Here is a 23,541-nt window from a genome sequence, read left to right as displayed (position 1 = left end):
ATAGTAAGGTGCTGGGGGGCGGCCGAAGCTTGGCTTGCCTAGGGCAGCCAAAAACATAGATACGCCACTGGCTGCATGCTGATGTGATTTTTAGCCAAAGGGGGGTAAAGGTCCACTTTGACATTAGTTGAAACAAGTATGTTCTTTAGTCATTCAAGCAGGATAGAACAATGGGAGCTGTCACTGGTGACTCTTTTTTAAAGAGAACCTGTTGGCTCCTAAGCATTTTGCCCAAAATTTGGGGTTACGCTATGAAAAGGTTCCTCTGAACAACATTCGAAAAGTTTGAATAAAAGTATAGATCAGCTCTTTCAAAGGGTACAATACATTAACTTCCATGTCCAGCTGTGCAGCTACCGAGGCTACAGTTCACAGGATCTACACCCACACTTAGATTTTACAGTTAAGCAAGAAGTATATTAACATTGACAAGTAATTCCGCACATTATTTTTTTAATCTCTTCATTTAGGCAATCTTAGAACTTTGGCTAAAGCAGCTTAGCAGTTGGCATGCAGCTGTAAAATGCTTTTTTTGGGGGGGGGGACTGAAACAAACAGTGAGATTTAGTAAGTGGTCCACAAAGTAGGTGTGAAAGATTGTACGCATTAAGTCCTATTGATTTGCTGTCTGCTCATTTTAATTTAAAGGGGGCAGCAGCCTGATTATTAGTTCTCAGAAGCACCACGTTTAAATCCACAGGATTTAAAATAAACTTTGTCTTTAATTAAGTTGGCAGACTAGCTTCATATGGTAATATCACAAACCACCTGGAAATATTTTAAGAATGCCCACACTGCATTTGAACAGAGGGTTTGGATTTTTTGTGTTTCCCAGAGCATGCCAGAGCCCCATTGAACTGAAGCCAGTTTGCATTAAAAAAGAACTTCAAGGAAAAAATGCCTAACCCTGGCAGTGGGGCTACTCCTGTACTGCAAGGGGTAAGAGCTCTTTTTTTGTCTAGGAGCAAAGATAAAGCTATACTTTCCTGAACCTCACAGCCAGCTGGCTGTTGGATTGGTCCTTCCAGCTTCTCTCCCCCTCCGCTCCAGCAGTCTAAAGTCCCATGAGTCAGTGTATTGGTATGTCCCTCGGCGTCCTTGAATCCATTGCTGGAGGGAGTGCTCGAACAGTCAGCCGGGTGCAAGTTTCAGGTGAGCATAACTTAGACCTAGACGAAAATTAGCTATTAATCCCTCTAGTGCAGGGGTAGCCCCACTGCAAGGGTTAAGAAATGTGTTCCCTGGGCTGCTTCTTTAAAGTGAACCTGTAAACTTAACCTTGCAGAATAGAGGCCCTAATGCCCAGGTTGCTCTGTTATACAAATTTTAGCTTTTGTGGTCCGGCTTAAGCAACGACAACCCACGCTGCCCATCAGAGCTAGGCGTAAGTAGAAAAAAGTGTAAGGTTCCCTTTTAGAAGTCCCCATTTCCAAGATATATAACAGTATGTGCAGGCACAAGGTGCTAAGTCTCCATATCTGTTGCCAAATAATTAGGATTTTTCTATGAAGGCATTTTGAGTTTTACTTCTGATGATCGCTTGCAAAGTATTTTTTTTTTTAAGTCAGGACTGCATTGTTTCAATCTTCTGTTGGATCAAACAGAGTAGTGTTAGCTTGCATTTAATTGTTGTTTTTGTCTTGTATCGTGTTGCACTGTGGTAACTACAGTATCTCTAATTTTGTTGCTTCTGAAATGGTAATGCAAACGAAATCCTTTCTGCTCATATTGAAAACACGGGCCATTTTACCCTTAAAGTATTTTCCAGTCTAATGTCTGTGTAGACTAACCCCTAAAGTGACCACAGATTACAGCAAACATGCTGTATGCTTCAGAGAGCAAGTCTTCCCCAGTGCATGCATAGTGCTTCCAATCCTTCATAGAGAGGTCCCAAACCTGTAAATTCTGGGTACAATGAGACGTTTTAGGAGCCCACTACAATAATGGGCCAGTAGGGAAGTACTTAGCATGTCAGATCACCCCCAGTGTTTAGGAGCCTGGAGTTCTATGAAGAACTGGAACCTGTGCAAGCCTAGGAAAGTACCTGTTCTTTGAGGTAGGTCCTATATTTAAAAGCTTATTGTACCCACTGGTTTACTTGAAGTCAGTCATGTTCAATGGAAGCTTTTGCAATTAGGTGACAACAATCTGGATAAAGTCCAGCTCCAGCCCAAACTTTATTGTTTGTATAGATTAGAGTTGGGGAGATGTTGAGGCTTCTCCTTAGGATCTTATTGCTTTTCTAGAGGCTACAAAGAAGATTTCCACTACATGTTATCTCCGTGACATCAAGACTAAAATTAGCATATCTAAAGACACCAGGACAGGAAGGCATAGATAGCAATTAAAACCATCAACTTGGAGAAAAAATGGCTGCCCCCTTGCACATTGATAACTAATAAATTATGCAAAGGACCAAGAAGAACATGATCACTCAATGAGTGCACACATATTAAATGATGCCATTCATGCCAGTTCATGAAGCAATGTAAATTTGTCATACAGTCATGTGAAAATGCAAGTGCCCCTGGGGAAATTGTTGACTTTTTTGACATATTTGAGCAGGCAAACATTAGATCTTCATTCACACCGTGCCTACAGATGAAGGTGAGATACTTGAACAAATGACACATAAAATTGACATGATGGATTCATTTTCATAATCTAAACTAATAAAATGTAGATTTGTCACATGTAAAGAGAAATAAATCTCTACATTTACCACCATTTTGAATCCATTAAAATTAGAATCTGATGTTTCAGATTAGTTGCCAATGATTAGAACGTCCTTAAGAAGTATGCTGGTGCAACCTCTCTTATTTAAACCTCCGACATCTAGAGTCTGGTATCCTCTTTGCAATTGTCATGCGTTGTGTTATCATGCCAAGATCTATAGATGGCATTGAGTCTGGAAAGGAGTTTAAAAAGATCACCAAAGTATTTGAAATTGATTGTCCCACTAGAGGGAAAATAATCCACAAGTGGCATAGATTTCAAACAACTTCTGGTTTGTTTAGGACGTGTTGACCCAACAAATTCAGCCTAAGAGTTACCAGCTTGATGTTGAAAGAAATTTCCAAGAACCCCAAAATGTAATTGCAGGATCTGCAGGTAACTCTTGCAACAGGTGGTGCCAAACTGCATACATTTACAATCAGAAAGAGATTGCAGCAATTTTTACCTACGTAGGAAGTGTGCCAGAAAAAGCATTTACCACATACATTGCCTCTGTTAATATTTTTGTTGAGTGAAAACTAGGGTTGCACAGATACCAAGTACAGTACTTGGTACAAGTACGAGTACATGTACCGATACTTTTGAGCTCCAAGACTAGACTAGAGAAAAATTCAAAAATTAGGAGGCAGCGGTCATTTGTAAGGAGCACACGGAGCTCCTGGGATTTGTACATCTCTGTTTTAATGTATGATTTTGTTTTTATAAATAGAAATAAAGTGATGCACAGATACCAGTTTTGCGAGTACGAGTACTGGTACTTGCCGAGTACTTACAAGTACGAGTACTGATACATTTTTGTTTATTGTCATGTGACAGTTTTTCTAAAACAATACAGACTAATGATTTCCGGACAGTGGTGGAGCACCAGAGCCAGGTCCCAGCTGCAACCTCTGCAACCCTGGTAGTTCTCATGAAAATGCCAAGTATCTGCACTAGTACTCGAAAAGTATCTGTGCATCCCTAGTGAAAACATGAGGAAAATTTGCCATTTTAATTTGTTTATCTTTTAGATGTAGGCACAGTTTGAATGAAGATCTAAAAGTCAACAATTTCTATATTTTTTGTACTTTTTCACATACATAGGCCATTATCTACCACCTCTGAAAACAATAGTTTCCTTGCTGGTATGCAGGTAGACCTTTTTATACTGAAAGTCTGAGTATACCTACTCAGACTTTCTTGATCTCAGTCAGTCGAAGTCAGTGTGCCATTCTTTTACCCATTTAAAATGTTTTCTCTCCTGGATTGGGTTTCAGGTGTCTCCTGCTCATTACAGGGTTTCCTGGAGATACCTCTGCATGCACGCCCCGGCTGGCACTACGAACGCTTCCTCCTTCTCCTGTCTGTGTTCATAGAATGTAATGCAACTCTCCTCCCTCCTCCGCACAAGTGACTGGTAGCACAGCTCAAGCCTGCTCTGTCCTGAGTACAGGCTATATGTGATGTAATTGGGGCAGGCACTCCCCAAACCTGAAGTTCAGAGACTGTACTTTGCAACCTGGACCCAGTGGTGGTGTAAAAAACAGAACTGTAAGCATATTTACTTAGAGTAACTCAAATATTTTCTAGGGATTGTTTCCAAGGATGCATTACAGTGGAAAACCTGGAGCCTTTCAGTACTTTTCAGATGTTTATTTGAATGGTGACAGTGAACAGGAAGTTGTTTGTGTGGGGAAGCGGTTCTTCCCAAGAGTGGACCCTTTGCCGATATCTTTGGTTTTTTTATTGACTTCTGAAACCTCCATCATTTGGAATTTTTGGAACTTGGCATCTTGCAGGTCAAGGAACTTAATGCAGTCCCATTAAGGGATGGGGCTAACCAGGATCATGGGGTAAAGACCTCACCAATGTCATCGCTATGTGGATAAAAAGCTACTTGCTGTCCATCCCACCAGTGTATGTGCCTAGCAGGAGTATGAATATTTTTTTTTCAAGGCATGAGCAGAGAACCTCTTTAGAGCAAACACTTAAAATGCTCTCGGGTGTTGGATAATGGTCAGATATGATTCATGAGCTGCCCTCTTATCATTGTTTACATTTTTACACATCACTTAAACTAACCATACACTGGTAGATTTTCAAATGAACTTTCATATATAAAATCTCATTAGAACATTCAGTGATGCCATCAGAGACTTGTAGAATGTCATTTTAAAATGTTTTTTTATTTTATAACATTCAGTTTTGAAAGATAGATTTTCTCCAACAAAAAAACAATCACTGTTAGAAAAATAATAAATATCCTTCAATATTTATTAATTTTTTTTCCTGCTCTACTGTCGAAATTGAATGGTCAATTTAACCCCATTAACTGTTACAAAATCGAATGAACATTTGGAAACCTTTTTCTAAAGAAATTCTACTGGTGTATGGCCAACTTCAGACATTGGGCTTTTATTCTGCTAACTTGCTTTGAGCAGTTACATAGTAGTTTAAGGCATTGTTACAGAAAGAAATTGCAATATATAGAGAGAAGCGACACATACTTTGAACTGCTCTAGGACAGTCTGTTCATTCTGAGTTTATTTTTTTCAGAGCAGATCAGCAGAATGCTGCAAATACTGTTCAGAAAAGTAGATATATTCCTACTAGGCATTCTGTATACTTCCTGGCATTATGCTGACGCCTTTTGTGAGATAAAATAACAAGTTTGTGTATTCATTCTTTAAGGTCATATGTTGTCTAGATGCAAGTCTGTGTGCCCACTTGTGTGAATTACTGGCCCACTAAAATATCCAATCACAATCCACATTTTATGTAGAGTTGAACGAGCCTGCCTTTATTACAGCATTGTGAACTGTACAAGTGTTTAACAGGTTTGATGAGCTCTGGTACAGGAGTAGCCTGCATTTTGGGCTGTAGTTACCCTTTGATACCTTTTTGGGCACAGTACAGCCTTTGTTTATAGCTGGTTGTAGCAGTCAAACCAGAGATTAAGCAGCTGCTTAATTGACTCAAAACAAAATGGGTCCTACTTTTTATACGTGTTTGTTTTCCTTCTTCTAAATCTGCATAGGTGCTGTGGCTTGTCTATTTTTAATTATGTTCTGTTCTTTTACATGACGGGACATTTATAGATTAATTTCTTTGATTTGTGCCTATAGCGAGGCAATTGCCACTTGCAGAAGTGCACAGAAAGATGAATAAAGTATTGTTCAATTTCAGCAAGTTCCCAGACACATTCATGTAGAAGATAAGTGGTTCTGACTTGTATCCCTGGGGCTGAACCATTGACGCCTTAATTTTTCCATCTGACTACAGTTTTAGGCGTACCTGGTTTTAGCAACCCATTTTCACGGATTGTTTTTAACAGGAGCGCGGTTTTAGGGAACTTCATTTGGAACCTTTGTCCTAAATTTGTTTCACTTTTTGACTTCCCTAACTGGAACTACTTTAGTTTTGTTGGTGCAGCAAATGTTGATAAAGTCAGACTAAATGCTCTATTCTATAACTTTAACAAAAGGATTTAAAAAAACTTCTTCTTTTTTTAGCCATGTGACTGTAATTTTATATTGGAAAGACCTCTTCACGAGGCTTAAAGAAGAAATCCGGGTAAAGAATAAACTTACCTTTGCAGTGGGGCCACTCCTGCACTGTAAGGCTGGGTACACACTTAGGCGTATCGAATATGCGCGTGTGCCACGCGGTTTTACCGCGCTGACGCGCGTTTCTGAGGGCTACCTGGCTGTATCTCAATGGATACGCACGGCAAATACACCCCAAAGAAGCTCCTGTACTTCTTTGGGAGTAGGGCGTTTTGTAGCACGTTCATATGGCCTGTAATACGCCCAGGTGTGAACCATACCCATAGGAAATAATGGGATTTCGATGTTTGAGCATTTTGCAGAGCGTACGAATGCGCTACAAAACGCCCAGGTGTGAACCGGGCCTTAGTGTTAAGTGCTTGTTTTGTTTAGGGCAAAATCGATCGATGGTCACTCGCACTCCAATTTGATGCAAAGTCAATCCCTTTATTGACTGGAATAGTGTTACATTTATAGCAACGTTTTGGAAACCAAGTGGTTCCTTCTTCAGGCAAACATAAAGTGACTTTGCATCAAATTTGAGTGCGAGTGACCATCTATCGACTTTGTGCTGTTGGCGGAGGCATCTGCAGTCGCTTCGACACCCACCCGGACTTTGGGTTCATTTCCGGTCAGGAGTGCGGTGGGATATAACTTGGATTGACTGTTTTGTTTAGGGGGCGCAAGTAAAGATGTATTTCTCACCTGATCCTCGGTCCCACGGCAGTCCAGTGCTCATCTCTCCCCGCCTCCACTCCAGCTATGAAATATCCCTCGGCGTCCTTGAGTCTAATGGAGGTCAATGGACCTGCATAAAATGTGATGACTTCATCAGTCCTTAGACCACCAGAGCGCAGGAAAGAAGAGGCTGTGAGGACTGGTTTAGCAGCCTGGTGGGACCAAGGATCAGTTGAGTATTTAAGCTCTGTAGACAAAATGAGCACTTAACCCTTGCAGTGTTGGTGTAGCTCCACTGCAAGGCTAAGGTTTTGTTTTTTGTTTTACCTGGTGTTCCTCTTTAATGAGAGCTTTATAAATACAGTTTTGTACATGAATTTGGCTGTCTCCAACCATCTGTCACAGCGCTCCCTCCAGCCTATCTCCTCCTATGCTGCAGCATTGAAATCTTCCTCTGCGTCCTCGCATCTATACACTGTTAATAGAAGGTGATGATTTACAGGACCTTAGGCTGCTGCTGTGGAGGGGGAGAGACACTGGAAGGACCGGTCTAAGAACAAGCCAGCTTGGAGCATCAGGTGAGTACAAGTATGATGTTTGTTTTGTTTTTTATCCTAGACAAAAACAAGCAGGTAACCCTTGCAGTGCAGGGGTAGCCCCACTGTAAGAGTTATTACAATTCTTCTTTAAAATTAAAACTTTAGCAACACACAGCCTCTATAGGTATTAACCTATGACTGCAACGTACAACCCTTGGAAATGCTTACTTATTGGGGCAATGGAAAATCGTAATAATTACATAGTAGTTGCTCTTCTTCCTTTTTTTTCTTTTTCAGTTCTTATTTTTTCTTATTGAAAGGGAACATTTGATTGCATTGTCTTGGTCATATGAGCAAGCATGCTCTGATGTCCCTGCCTAGCTGCTTCTCTGAGAGACCTGCCTATGAATGGTTCCCCCTATGGCCAGTGCTTTCTTCAAAGCAAGCACTGTCAAATGTCATAATAATGTGAATGCATTGTTTTGCAAATAAATTATATTATAAAAATGATTTCTAATACATGATGTTATCGCTAAATATATTTCCCATTCCATTTTACAGCGGGTGGCTACTACATCAGACAAAGACTTATATATTGATAACACTTCGATCGAAGATTCTTCAGGAGTATACCCAATCGATGATGATGACTACTCCTCTGGGTCTGGTTCAGGTAAATTTTACTAATATCAGCTTTGACAGCTTCTTTTATTTTGGCTTAGTTTCTTGTTTAGACTTGGTAATAGGTAATTAGTTAAGCTAAGAAGCAGTAGTATTTCCAAGAGCATCATGTTCAGTAGGAAGCTGACACACTTTAGCCAGGTTGCCTCCAAGAGATTGCTATATGCCTACTGTAGTGTGCTCACATGCTGAGTATTCCATCTTGGAGCACAGATTTCAAGCCAAGGTTTTTGTTTCCAATCATGTGACTTTGTAAATGGGTGGTAAAGCTTTTAATGCATTACGGTTTTGCCACGTTGGAACACATTTTGCTTGAGGTGTAGGTTACTGGGGCTTAAGATTAGGAGTTAGACTCAAGTTTAGGAACAGATGTAGGCAGCGAATGAAACAAATCATGGCCTTCTAATGCTGTCCAAGTACTGCAGACTATGCCGAAGTCAGTAGATCCATCCAATTTCCCTGGGGATTTTGTCATTCACTGCAGCCAGAATTCAGAGAGCATCTCACTAGGTCAGTGGGTTTGTACCTTCTAAATCTTGTTTAATTTCCGCTCTCCTTTTTTAATGTGATTTTAGCTCTTTTTACTGGTGTGACCATTGAGTGGCTAACACATGGGAATAAAGTTGTTTGTGCCCCAAAGTTTCAGGTACTAAAACTCCCACCTGTGGTGTTCTTTAGACTAACACTGGCCTAGGATAGGACAACCTAGGACAAGAGATGTGCTACTGACAGGAACACCGGTGAAAAAAAGAAAACAAATGCAGCCACTGAATCTAAAGACTGCTAAGCTGCAATAAATGACATTTCTTCAATTGGGTTTAGGCACACTTTAACCATTTGAGTTCTTGGGAAGCCCCCGTCATTAGACCAGAATTATATTTTTTAAAATATATTAGTGCTTTATTTGAGGACATTGTCCCCCCTCTTATTTATTCATGTATTGCAGTGTTCAAGTGTGAATGAGAACTGCGCCTGCTCACAGCATCACTACTGTTAGTTTACATACGCTGAGGCTGTGATCAGGAACAGTTCTCCTGCACACGGCCTCAGTCCTCTGTTTACATACGCTGAGGTTGTGATCAGGAACAGTTCCCCTGCACACAGCATCAGTCCTCTGTTTACATACGCTGAGGCTGTGATCAGGAACAGTTCCCCTGCACACAGCATCAGTCCTCTGTTTACATACGCTGAGGCTGTGATCAGGAGCAATTCTTCTGTGCACACTCAGTGCTTTCTTTACATCTGCTGAGGCTGTGATCAGGAACAGTTCCCCTGCACACAGCCTCAGTCCTCTGTTTACATACACTGAGGCTGTGATCAGGAACAGTTCTCCTGCACACAGCCCCAATGCTGTCAATTTGATGTGATGTAGCAGTCAGGGGGATGAGCAGCAGAAGGGAGCTGGAAAGAGGTTTCAAACGCATACAAAGTGTCAGATTTGTCTTTCTTTTTTTCCCCCCTAACTGCAAGCAATTAATAAAATCATTGCCCTGAGGTGAAATAGGTCTTTCACATAAAGCACTATTATATTTATGAAAAATGCAATGTTTGATCTGGTGGTAGAGTCTCTTTACTGATTGTTTTTACTTGTTGCCTGAGATTGCTTTTTAAACACATATAATGGGGGGAATTTATCAAAACTGGAGCAGACAAAACCTGGAGCAGCTGTGCATGGCAACCAATCCGCTTCTCTCTTCAATTTGCTCAGTTAAGATTTGAAAATGAAAGCGAGGACTTGATTGGTTGCCATGCACAGCTGCTCCAGATTTTCGATCTGTGCACTGCTTAAGGATTTGCACTGCCCTTTTTTCTACAGTGTCCTGCGACCGCTGATTGGTCAGCTCACAGCCTCTTCTCAAAAGAGAAGTACAGCCCAAAAAAGTTTTGGCTTCACGTTTAACTCTCTGGAAACTTCTATACAGCCAAACATGCTTCAAGCCAATTTTGCATGAAAAAATAGGGATTATATTGCAGTATTTGTTCAAACCGGTTTAACTGTATGGGTGAAATCCACATTTGGCCAGTGTCTACTTTGCGAATACAGAATTCTTACATGTATTCTACATATGACCCTGAGTATACAAAGAGTATATAAGGAGATAAATGCACCTTAAAGTGCACTTATCCTTTCAGAACATGATGGCTCGGGAAAACAATGTTTATTTTGCTGGTTAATCCAGGATTGGCTGCGTGTGAGTAATTGGGAGTACCAGTTGTTACATGTGACCACATGCTTCTAGCATCTCCTATTTTGCTCAGTAATTGAAAAACGATGAGAGCTGAAGACAGCCAGTTCACTGGTATTTTTAGGAGGAATTCACCAGTGGCTGCCTAGCATTTGTCTCTGCACGGGTTTATGTTATTTTTTTATACCGTCATCCCTCTGATACAAAATACAATTTTTATAAGCTACAGCTCCAAGCTATTATATGGTGTGAATGCTGCATTAGAGTGTCTACAGCGGCAAGAAAATGGGTTGTTGAGTGCACATGGCAAGCACTGAAATCTGAAGGGTCTATTTTTTCATGCAGCTGATCATTTGTTTTTTGTGTTAAGGTGCCCATACACCTTACGATTATCGGACGATTTTCGTATGCGATCGACTTTTCGTCCGATAATCGTACGTGTGCATTGCAGTGTCCGACCGACATTACTGTACAATCGTACGACTTTTGACGGTCAAGCATGTTTGAAAACTTTGCTAGATCGTACGATTGTCGTAAGGTTGCTGGCGTTTCCGTCCGTCAAAAGTCGTACGATCTACACTGCGCTTGCGCTAACGAAAATACGGCAAATCAATTACCGCATTTCGTCCAGGTGCTTTGCGTTAATTACGGCTAAATTAATCTTGCGATCATCGGGGCAGGATGGGGCTGCCGTACGAAAATCGTACGACTATTCGATCATCGGACGAAAAGTTTCGTCCGATAATCGTAAGGTGTATGGGCACCTTTAAGTGGATAACTTGCAGCAAGTGGATCCTGCTAGTAAATATTAAAATACTGGCATGGCAACACAAACTATTCATTAGACATGACAAATGCTTGAAAAAAAAAAATAGAACACTTAACATATGAACTGGACCCATCTATGCCCAAAACAGTGCTGTCATTGTTCTGTGCCACCCTCGTCCTCTATGCTAAATATAACTATAATATGTAAAACTAGCCTTAATATTGTTAAATAATCAGTTTGGTAGAAGGAAAATGTATAGGACTTTTTTTGATGAGGCGCAATGTAGTAGTTTTTAGCAGTCAGGCAGTCTTCTTTCACACACCTGAAATATGATTGCTATCATTAACTCCCCTTTAAATATAATCGTTGATCTTTCTCCTGCATTACATAATATGTTGAAGCCAATGTTCTTGTAATCCTTTTAATATGCTGTGTCCTGGAGACATGGAATATGGCAGGGATATATTGCACTAGTGGGGCCCATCTATACTGTAGGTGTTTCATTTCTTTGGATATGGAGGATGGGTCAGAGCAAAGTATAGGAAAGTAAGTTCTTCTTTATCCTCCAAAGAGGGACACAGGAATACAGGGATGTAGTAATTCTTAGGTATTTGGGTCTTACTGCCACCTTCAGAAAGTCTGGATACCTGGCAAACAAAAAAAGATTAAGCCAGTCTCCATATAACCTTTCTTCCAACCTAATACTCATTTTCCTCGGCTCTAATGAGAAAAACTCTAACTATTTATTACCTTTTTTTTTCTTCAATTCACATTAACAATTTTTGTTCAATTTATTTTGGTGTCTTCAATGAAGATTTGGAGAAATGCTGCTTGAGCTCATCTCTGCCCGGCAGTACCAGGACCCAGGTATGATGGAAGATTGTGGGATTAGCTTGGAATGTGACCTTCAGACACTGGGCTCTGCATTATGGCATTTTTCAGACTTCTGTGTACTGTTGGCCAGAGAGTGCTCTCCAGGTCCAGAACCGTGAACCAGTGTCTGAAGATTTGTGCAGTGGCTAGTCCTCTGAATGTGGCAAGGCTATCCTGGAATGTGACCTTTTGGGCAACGGGGTCTGCTCTGTGGCACTTTCCAGACCTATGTGTACTCTGTCACTTGCAGATCGGTTTCCAGGTCCAGAGCCATGACCCAGTTACTGAGGACTCACAAAGTGAGTACGGCCAACCTAGCTAAAGCACTGGCAGCTACCTCATAGTTGGTTCTGTGTTGACATAATTTCTAGTTGGAGTGTTGCACACATTCTCAGTTCTCCATCTCTCTCCATTCAGCCTAGAGAAAGCAACTTCCAGCTGCTACACCTGCTTTTCAAGCACTTTGTGTTTTTACCTATTCTCTGTTCTCATTCAACGGCCGGCCTTCAGTGATTTTGCAACCTACAACCCTCTTCAGCAATTTGCTGCTTGGGTTTATGAGTTTGAAGCACTTTGCCTCACTTTAGGCCTAGTTGCAACATGTCTCTTAATAGACACAGGAAAAACACATTGCCACTGCAAAGGGTGACGTCCCTTACTTCTCCATTGTCCATAATTGATATCAGTTGTTAACTAGATTTGAACCCTCTGTCCTAACAAAGGGTTAAAGACTTAGAAACATTTGTATGTTAATGAGTAAAAGCTCAGTCTGTCCCTCAGTTTGACCCTCTACTTTTACTTTCAAACTGCTCTGAGTAGATTGCAATCTGCACAGTTATTCCCAAGAAATATCTAATAGGTAAGAAATATATATTTTTGCTGTGTGAATAGGAACACATACCAAATATATAGTGGGGTTTTCTCACATTTGACTGTAAAATGGGAACTATACACCTCTGTTAACCAGTTAATCTTTGTTTAGACGTACCTTTTGTTTATCAAACCTTCTTTCCCATGAAGTCAAGCCTTCAGCTGTTACCTGGCTCTTCGTTTTGTTTGGGCACACCTTGTCTGTTCATTCTTTCCTTTCCCTACAGTCAAGGGTTGGGTATCCTAGGTTTCCCCCTTAAACATGCCTTTTTGTTGACATGTTTTCCTTATGGTTGTTCTCCACGAGGTTCAACTTTTTTTCAGGTAGCAGTTTCCACTGGTGTAGATGACCTACCCTGGTCTGGAACACCAGGTTGATCCTTGAGTTTTTTTCTTTGGTTGTGGTAGTTTCTATATTTGTTTTCGATCTAGCCTTCGTTCAGGCGTGGACTCTTTCAGATACTTTTTAGTAAGATTTTCAAATCCCTTGGATCTCTGTGGCTGTGAAACTGCTTTTGGACATCTCAAATGTTTAAGAATTACTACATCCCTGTGCCCTCAATAGAGATAAAGAAAATAAGATTTATGTACTTGCCATAAAATTGTTTTTTTCTTGAAGTCAATTTAGGGACACAGGTCCCACCCCTCTGTTATTGGCCTTATGTACCTCTTGCTCACAAAACTATGGCATGATAGTTTGAGGCAGGGTTATATGGAGACTTGGTTAATGTCTTTTGTTTGCCAATGTCCAAACCTCCTGATGTCGGCAGTATAATCCTAATGTGTAAGATTTACTACATTTCTATGTCTTTTAATAGAATGGCAATTAAGAAAAAGATTTTACGGTAAGTACTCTACACCAATTTCCACTGGTGTAGACTAATTACTCTGGTCTGGAACAACAGGATAATCCTTCAGTTTTTCTTTTGGTTGTGGTAGTCTTTTTCTGTCAGTCTTAAAGTTAACCTATGTTTAATCCAAAGCTAAAAGACCAAATTAAAATGAGACCGTTGTAAGCATCTGATAAAGACAGGTATAGCTGGCTCCCCAACACAGGGCTTCAAAGTATCCACGAGCCCCTAATTGTTTATAAAAAATGTTTCTTTCTAGGAGTTGGCACCTCTCATGTGATGGTGCTAAGACTTCTCAATAGGTTTCTTATGGGTATGCTTAGTACTGAAAGACTGATCTGAAATTGAAGAGGCTCTCAAGCCACATACAATTATCTTCTTTGGGGTTCAGGCTGTAAAGGAGTTCAGTTATATATTAGGCTTCAGGCCAAGCACATGTAAGAGATCACAAAATTTGTGGATTCTGATGTCATTCTAATTTCTTATTCTATATTAAAACCTGAAATTGCACAGTCTGATAGACTCATTCTGTTGATGTCTTGATAAACAGGAGTGGCAGAAGTTGATGCTGAAGAAGTCCCAGTACAGCTGTCAACCCTCCAATCACTTCCAGAGAGTCCACCCACTAGTGATGCTCCAGTTATAGAGACGACTACGCTGAAGATGCTGACAAAACTTGTAGTGGCAGCAGAGGTATGTTCATCATTTTGCGAATTACATTTGGAATGCATTATTTGTAAAACACCAGCAAGTTACTCAGCAGCTTACAGTAAGGACCCATTCACACTTAAGCGTTGCAGTGCATTAACGAAAGTATGTAAATGTGCATTACAGTACGGCAGCCCATTCATATCTAATTAGTTACCAACACACCACTAAAGCCAAAATCTGACATGACCCACGCATCGGAATGGCACCCCCACACAGTATGCATATTGTCATGCCTTGCAGTAAGTTGCAGTAAAATGCCCATTAGTGTTACACATAATTGTGGGCACCAAGATGTTTGCAAACACTTAAGGTGGTGATGGTTATGAGTCCAGATTTCATCATAGCTTGGAATGGCATGCACAAATTCTAAGGGATTTGGTGAACACTTGTGTTTGTAGGCCAAGATCAAGGTGTCTCCTCTATTAATATGCTTGTTTGCAGAAGTCAAGCATTCAGTAGCATAAATTATGCTAATATAATAAACAGGGAGGAACTTTATTGAGGGATGTCTGGCGTGTACTGTAAACCTACATAGACAGGTTGTTCTTGCGTACAAGTGAAAACAGTACTTGGTTTTCTCATGAGTGAAATAAGTAAAATGTCATGATGCTTTCCAGTGTATTTCCTTCCCATCTGCCAGATCTCCAATCTGTATATTTCAGCCTTTCAAATCCCATGATTGAAACAGCAATATCAAGTTCTGTACCATAGAATCCAGTCAGATTTTGGATGTCACAATTGGCCGAGCATTTGAAGATTCTGTGCTCTCTGAATCTTGCCCTATGCCTTACTAAGGAAAGGCCTTTTCTTTTAAGTCCTATACTAACAGGAGTTGAATGCATATTATAATTGTGTTCTTGCTCATTAGGCACGTGCGTTTATGTGCAGTGCCCTGCTTGTAACGTCTCTCCCCACAATTCTTCGTAGGTTAGCCAGTTCCTAGCTCAGACAGTGAAACTAAAATTAAAAGTTTAATTTACTAGTGCTTCCATTTACTGCTGCTAACCACAGCTTTCAGAGGGAAAAGAAATAGAACCAAAAGACTAAAAACACCTGGTGCTTAAAGCTGAGCTCGGGGGAACTAAAAAAAATCTACCCTTGCAGTGGAGCTCCAACCGCACTGCAGGAGTTAAATGCTCTTTTTTTTTTTTGCCTATGGGACCTCAAAAAGCACTTTTACATCCCCTGGCAGTCAGCACTCTACTCTTTCTCTGATGCTCCAGTTTGTGGTGGGCCATCGGCATCCTCTCTTATAATGCAAGATTGCTGGTCCCTCATTCTACATAATATGTCAGGTTGCAACCACTAGGGCAGAGCACCAAAGACAAGTGGCTTAGGGGGACCGGTTGCATGGAGAAGAGGAGTCTGTGGGAGCAAGGGATAAGGTAAGTAAAAGTCTTTATTCCATCTCCATTAATCCAGAGTCCAGTCACTGCTAGATGATACTACCTGTAGTGGATTATTGGTCACTTGGCCTTGGCTGAGGATAAAGCTTTTGTCAGTTCTGTCTGAAAATCCTTCTCCAAAGCCTTTTTGTTCTGTGACAGAGCCAGCCTGAGCTAGGCAGGAAGTGGCTATTTCCAGAAGGAGGTCAACAATTGCAGCTTCCTTATTTTTCCTAATAGAGGTTTTGGCAGAGGGGGATGCAGACACTGAGCGGTTGGTAACTTGAATGAGTCTGGCAGCTGCATTCATGATAGACTGAAGGGGGGATATCCTGTGTAGTGGAAGGCCAATGAGGGGGGAGTTACAATAGTCAAGACGAGAGATAACAAGTTTTGCGGTGTCATTGGTGAGGAAGGGATGCAATGACATTCTATTTAGTTTGTTTTGCTTCCTCAACTGTGGTCTTGGGATTTTTATTCATTTCTTTATTTTAACTCGATGGGCATTTTCCAACTTTTCTTGTTAATAAGAATCCTATAAAACCTCCCATGCAGTACGTGGCATTTTTCTTTGCTGGTAATACAACATGCTTTACTGACCTTTTTTCTAAATTGTTCTCATAGTTCCCTTTAACTTTTGCAATTAATGGCTGAACTTTATGCCAACTGCTAAATGCACAAGTGAAATGCATATAAAGGAGCTGTTTTATTTATTGTCCATCCAGTCCTGTGATTTACACATTTTTCACCAGACCCGCATGGCCTGACTGGTGACCTGACATTTCTTTGTAACAAAGCTAGGTCACCTCCTGCCCTCAACCTGTGTTTGGACAATGATGGAGGTGGAACAGTTACCTCTTCTGCTCACAGCTCTCCTCCTGCCAGAATGTTCAGCACATGTGCAGGGTGCATTTCTGATTCCCCTCCCTCTCCCAGGCTTAGTGCTGCTGTACAAGAGATTGTAAAAGGCTGATGTCAATTTTAGGTTTTTAAGATGGGTGCATTACAAAATGCACTTCATTGTTTGAATTAATATTTAACTGCAATATTGTTTTAAGTCTGCCATGAGATCCGCTTTACCAAACTTTGGTGTTCATCATTGAATCATAATTGCTTGTCACCAACACTAAGGCCGAGTAATATCTGTTAACCTTGTTGGTTTCCTGCCATTTTTCCCTGTTGCATGGCATGTGCTAAGCAAACGCGGGGACAACAGTAGGAGATCCGCATTGGGTGAGGCTGCCGGCACTTGCGAAGCTTCAGACTGCTGTAATGCTTTGTGTGTTTAGTATGTGTGGGTGGAAAAGTAAACCTTCATAATGTAAGGAAACATTCATGTTTGATTTTCTGTAAACTGTTTCTATTCTGACAACGTAGGGGCCTCAGATCAACAAGAATAAGGAGTCCGCAGGAAGCAACGCCAATGGTGATACAGACGTATACACAGAGAAGCAGTCAGAGAACCTCTTTCACAGAACAGAAGTACTTGCAGGTGAGCATTAGTAATGAGTCCGGTATCTGTGTAGTTGGCATACGTTTTTCTCTGCTGTAAAGTTGTACTTTGTTTAGATGGAGAAATAGTATGTGCAAAACAGTAACCTATATGATTAGAGGGCGGCCTCACCTTTTACGCTTGGTCTTTCTGCGCAACACAGAATCCACTTTCAGCTATAAATGGGGCTCTTTGTGTACATTGTTTTGCACCACACCACGTAACAAGAAAGGTGCAGGGAAAAGGAGCCATAAAACTGCAGCATATTGATGTTTTCTAGTAGGGTTGCACAGATATCAAGTACAGTACTCGGTACAAGTACGAGTACATGTACCGATACTTTTGAGCTCCAAGACTAGACTAGAGAAAAATTCAAAAGTTAGGAGGCAGCTGTCATTTGTAAGGAGCACAGGGAGCTCCCGGGATTTGTACATCTCTGTTTTAATGTACGATTTAGTTTTTATAAATATAAATAAAGGAATGCACAGATACCAGTTTTGCGAGTACTGGTACTTGCCGAGTACTTACAAGTACGAGTACTGATGCATTTTTGTTTATTGTCATGTGACAGTTTTTCTAAAACAATATCGACTAATGATTTCAGGACAGTGGTGGAGCGCCAGAGACAGGTTCCAGCTGCAACCCTGGTAGTTCTCATGAAAATGCCAAGTATCTGCACTGGTACTCGAAAAGTATCTGTGCATCCCTATTTTCTAGTCATCCTTTGTATATTTTACTGCTGACCGGTAGTTGTAAGCTGGATATACACTTTTTTCAATTTTACTCGATCAACCCACACACTGAACGAAGAGCAAAGATTAGAGCAAATTTCCTGCGGTTTCCTTTTGTGCAAAGATTTTCCAACTGGCTCCTTCGATCTTCTGATCAAGGGATGCCAGCTGGAGGGGTGCCAACAGCTGCACCCACTGTGGGCTTCTTGGCTGGTTCATGAAGGCCCACCTGAAATGCGCATAGTGTATGGCCAGCTTAAGAATCCCTTTGCCCGGTTCTCGATATGGTTTAATGGGCTAGTGTCAAAGGGCTTTTGTTCACATCAGAACTGCTCAACAGGAATGCAAAAGTAGTTTAAAACAGTTTGATGCATCTTGGGAGGGGTACTTCAGGTCAGGAGGATTTCAGCTGCAGGTTGGAAGCTCCCATCTGTGTACTCAGTTTGAGATTAAGATTAATGAAATATTAACGGGTAGTTCCAATTTTGCAGTCAAAGTTGGGAAACTTCCACTACGTTTGTGTTCCCATTCACACAACATGCCTAAAAATATATCTCTATTTTTTTAAAATAACACATTACATTGTTTGGAGCAGGCCTTTGGGTAGACTGAAATTGTTCAGGGAAGCTTACAAAGTGAGAGTGGAGAGGGACAAAGTGGGGACAGACTGAGTTTCCGCTGATTTAACACACAATACAGAACACAAGCCCCGAGTTCTTTAACCGGTGTTCAGTTCTAGTTTACAGCTTATGAGATCTGCCAGAATAGTACAGACAGGGTTAATTATGGTAATCCTTGGCTCCCCATCCCTTCATTAACATTGCATCGCAGAGGAAAAATTCCATCTAGGAAATGTCTGAAAACAGCAAGAAAATTGTGAGCAGCAATTGTTAAATATCTTTTAAGGTCTACTATGTGAATGGGAACATAACGTGTGTGTGTGTATATATCTATATATAATTTTTTTGTGTTTTTTTTTGGTGGTGTGCCAATTTGGCGGCACAAATGGAAATGCTTGTTAAATGCAGCTAAAAGCTTGCTGCATCTGCCGTCAACACTATTTTCTGTGTCTTCGTTGCAGAGATTTCTACTCCTGTTATGTCCTACAGACACAACAGGAAAGGAGGGGAATTCCACCTTTGACAGTTGCCACAGGTGTCCCCATTGGCAGATTTCCACTCGCCTTCTGTTCAGTGACAAATGTCACATTTTGAACTTCCCTTCACTTTCTACCTGAGGGCACAACTGTAAAAACCTAATTAGTTGGAAGCTTTCCCTACTTGATCAATGACTGAAAAAAGGTTTTTGTTGGGGTTACACTTGGTTTTTCCTCATATTTGCTGCCTGAATTTTCTATGATGGCATTATTATCATGAAATATTATCAAATACTTTTGATTTACCATTGTGCACTTGATTAGTGCCATGCTATCGATACAACATGATCATAACCAATTTATTTGTATGTATGATTTTTTTTTGTGTGCGCTTTATATGTATTTAATATTTTCTATGCTATGTAGCATTTTGAAGAACATTACCTTTCATTGTTAATTTTATTTGTACATTTCTGGGTTATGTAAATCTTGTATGATTCAAAGCTGAACACCGGAATAAGCAATTATTGTCTTGATACAAGAACATGCATATTCTTATTTGAATCGTGCTGATCTTTGTGTATTTCTTTCGGATCTGTGCAGTAATCCAGTGTGAATTGTCGCCTTTGTGCAAAGACCTTCCTGTAATAAAGACCAGTCACTGCTGCACATTCTCCTTGTGCAGGGTGACTGGTCTTGTTTCTGCAGACAGCCTGTAGTGGGTGGGGCCTGCTGGGCCCCTCCCACAGCTTTGCTCAGGCTTTATGTAGCACAGTGATGATGTCACTGCTGCTTTTGCAATGTAATAATGGCGTTTTCAAAGACATTTGGTGCACACAAAGTGGATTTATATACTTTGTGGCTATTGGGGAATATATTAGATTTTTTTGTGTCTCAAGTTCAGCTGTAACTGTAACCCCTTCCTAGTCCATGATGGGCTGACACTAAGGGCTGGCCACAATTCCCAGAGTAATATGTGCACACAGTAGAAGAAAGGCAGTAATTATTCACATATATATACAGCATCTTACTGGGGGGTTAGATTTATTCTATACTATACAGCATTAAGTCACGTGTGCTATATATTCTTGACGCGCTTCAGTTTACCTTAAAGTGACACTAGACCAGTGTTAATTTCATCCACTACATTTTTTGTCAGTCTTCAGTGAAGCTGCATGTTTTCAGTGACGAAAACTAAATAAAATCGAAGTTAATAGGACTAAATCTATGACAAAAATACATTGCGATTTCCTCTGCTGGAGATTGTTGACAAAACTAGACTAAAACAATTCAAATGGCATTTTAGTTTTAGTCGTATTTGAGTCATCTGAATTGTTTTAGTCTAGTTTTGTCAACAATCTCCAGCAGAGGAAATTGCAATGTTATTTTCATCATAGATTTAGTCCTATTAACTTCGTGTTTATGTAGTCTTCATTTTGTTTTTGCCTCTGAAAACATGCAGTCAACGTATACTATGACGAAAATATTTAGTCAACGGGATTTGCACCGCACTAAACTCCGGAATTCAATCTTAAAAATACATTGAAGTACCTTAACTATTAACAAAAATGTATCATATTTGTGTATCACTCAGCTGTAGATCCTCAAATCATCTCTGAATTGGTGCTGACACTGTCCTTCCTTCTGGAGGGGGACTACTTCTGTTCCCCATGGTCCCTGTGTGTGTTGTAAAGGAGCCACCTCTCCAAGCTCATTCCCGTGATGGACTACAATCTCATGTTTGTTTACTAATTTGTATTGAGATTGTAGTCCACAGGAGTGAGCTTGGAGTGGTGACTACTTTACAACACACACAGGGACCATGGGGAACAAAAGTAGCCACCCTCCAGAAGGAAGGACAGTGTCGGCACCAATTCAGAGATGATTTGAGGATCTACAGCCGATTGATATACAAATAAGGTCCAGTTTTGTTAATAGTTTAGGTATTGGATGGATTTTTAAGATTTAACTCCTGAGTGTAGTGTCACTTTAAATCAGACTACAGCTATAATTATAGCTTTTTCCCTCCCCAAAGCCAACCCTTAGCTTGGTTATCCTTTAAGAGTGTTGGGAGATTAAGAAATACTTCCATTTTTTATTTCATGTAAAATTAAGCAAAGTACAAAGGCACCTCTTGGAGATGCGTCTTACGGTGTACCACACTTCTAAAGGGCACAGAAAATAAATTGCATTGTTATTCACATTCAGGCAAGCAGGAATCTGCAACATGTCCGACTCTTTTGAGATCAACACACCACAGATGTCTGTGACTAAATAACTGAGCCCTGGTATACTGAAGGGTGTTTCTCCTGGAAACTGCTCCAGATGAACAAGGTTCACTTCCATTGCCATATTGTTGATTTAAGGCTATGTTCACACCATGTCCGGACCAGATCTGGAGCAGATCTGCAAACGCAGCGCAGTGCATTTTTGTCACGATTTTTCTTAGCTTGAAATGGGATTTCAAGTGCAGTCCAGTACGTTACAGCACGTTTCCATGCGTTCCAGTGCATTCCAGACCAGAGAAAATGATACGAGCAGTATCTCTTTTTTTTTTCTGGACCGGAACAGACTGCGTTGGTGTGAATAGAGCCCAAAAATACCATAGGGATACATTGGGATGCTTTTTTACTCCGGGAACAAACTGTTTTGGTCTGGACATGGTGTGAATAAGCACTTACAAACTGATGATCTTAGTGGAGCCTTTGTGCTTTGTGTAACCTACATGCAGTTGTACCCTCCTGATGGTTTTATGCAAAGAAATATATACAGATATATTGATCGTCGTCAGTTGTGCAGTATTATTGTCCCCCGATATGGGGGTATCGAATAAGAAATCTACCTAATGGCAGATTGCTACTTCGGGGTCTGAGTTGCATTTGAGATGCGTTCTTCCTGAGTAGCCAATCAATGCCTTTGTCTGCATATAGATCCCAGCCACAAGTGGTGATTTGCCGGTAAGGCGAAGAAGACCTCCTGCCAGGTAAGTATTTTTCAGCGGGCTTAGTGCTAGCTTTGGGTTAGAAGTTAGCAGGGAAGACACAGTGGTAGTCTGTCTTTATTTCCTCTTTAATATAACACATCAATGATTGAAGTTCTGCTTTACCCAAAATGTCATATCTAACAACACATCTAATCTTTCCTTTCAGCGGTTATTGCTGGTGGAGGCATCGGCTTCCTTTTTGCTGTTTTCCTAATCCTGCTGCTTGTTTATCGCATGAGGAAGAAGGATGAAGGCAGCTACGACCTGGGAGAGAGAAAACCATCCAGCGCAGTCTACCAAAAGGCACCTACTAAAGAGTTTTACGCGTAAAACTCCCACGTAGTGTCTCTCTTTTTGAGATCACTGAACTTTTTTCTTTTTTCTTTTAAATAAAGCTTTTGCATAGAATTAAGAAGATTTTTTTTTTCCTTGTTCTCTAAAGAGCCTCGGAGGCAAATTTATGATATGGAAAAAAAAATCCCATTGTATTTAAGAGAATAAAAACTTTTCATGTATTCCTTAAAAACAAAAAAAAAGTTAAAAAAAAATAAAAAAAATCTTGGCATTGTTGAGTGGGTAACAGTGGCAAAGTATTATTTTATATGACCATTGGTATTCACCAAGATGTTTCATATCTTTATGCATAAACATACAAGATGGAAAAAATTACAAACGGTAGCTTTCAAACTTCGGGTCTATAAAAGGTTGTTTAATATTTTTAGCATGTCTCAGATCGCTCAAAGTTTTAGTTTTTGTTTTCAATAATTTATCTGTTTCCAAACAAATGCCTTTAGTAGTTGTCATGGTGCAATTGTCCTAGGGTAATTCAGATATACAGTATATTAGTGTAAATGTACTTTTTTCTTTTCTTTTTTTTTTCTATGTAAACTTAAAAAAAATGTATAAATCTGTTTTTTTTTCTTCCTTCTCCTTTTTTTTTTTTTTACAAAACCGCTCTGATTCTCAGTGTACTTTCTAGCGAATTTAGTCTGACGTGCAAAATGAAAAAAGAAAATGTCTATTTACCAGCTGTTCGTAAGCTACTCTTATTTGTAAAGGTGCATTCACTCTTATAACGTTTGTATTTTCAGAAATAAAAAAGAGAGAAAAAGCACTTTCTGTATAGGGGGGAAAACGCAATGGCACGCACTCCTGCTGTGGCCACCAAAATCTGAATATTCAGTTTTGGATAGAATTCAGGGGATTAATAGGCCAACCCACCATTTCCTGGTCCCAAGCTAATCCCTCTGCTTTTGATCTACTAAAGTAACAGGAACAGAAGCTATTATTGTCACATTTTTGCTGTTCTCGTATATAGTTTTTCTTCCAAAGCAATTTTCTGATCTTCTTCTAGAAACTAAAAATTCCCATTTTTGTTCAAATTTGCTATAGTTCCACTTAGTAGTCCCTACATCACAACAGTACGTAGTAGTGAT

General features: G+C 40.3%; 1 protein-coding gene across 1 annotated transcript in view; it reads left to right on the top strand.

Annotated features, from left to right (window-relative positions):
- SDC2 (syndecan 2) overlaps nucleotides 1-23,178 on the top strand; it is a 122,005-nt gene extending 98,827 nt beyond the window's left edge. The window contains exons 2-5 of the mRNA XM_018556149.1: nucleotides 8,039-8,150; nucleotides 14,258-14,400; nucleotides 17,181-17,295; nucleotides 22,272-23,178. Coding sequence (XP_018411651.1) covers nucleotides 8,039-8,150; nucleotides 14,258-14,400; nucleotides 17,181-17,295; nucleotides 22,272-22,435 — 534 coding nt within the window. The 3' untranslated portion in view covers nucleotides 22,436-23,178. The remainder of the gene's footprint in view (nucleotides 1-8,038; nucleotides 8,151-14,257; nucleotides 14,401-17,180; nucleotides 17,296-22,271) is intronic.
- Nucleotides 23,179-23,541: the final 363 nt, after the last annotated feature.

Source organism: Nanorana parkeri, unplaced genomic scaffold (genome assembly GCF_000935625.1).
Source record: "Nanorana parkeri isolate BGI_ZX_2015 unplaced genomic scaffold, ASM93562v1 scaffold226, whole genome shotgun sequence".
In the NCBI taxonomy this organism is placed as follows: domain Eukaryota; kingdom Metazoa; phylum Chordata; class Amphibia; order Anura; family Dicroglossidae; genus Nanorana; species Nanorana parkeri.
This window is presented reverse-complemented; position numbering and strand designations above follow the sequence as displayed.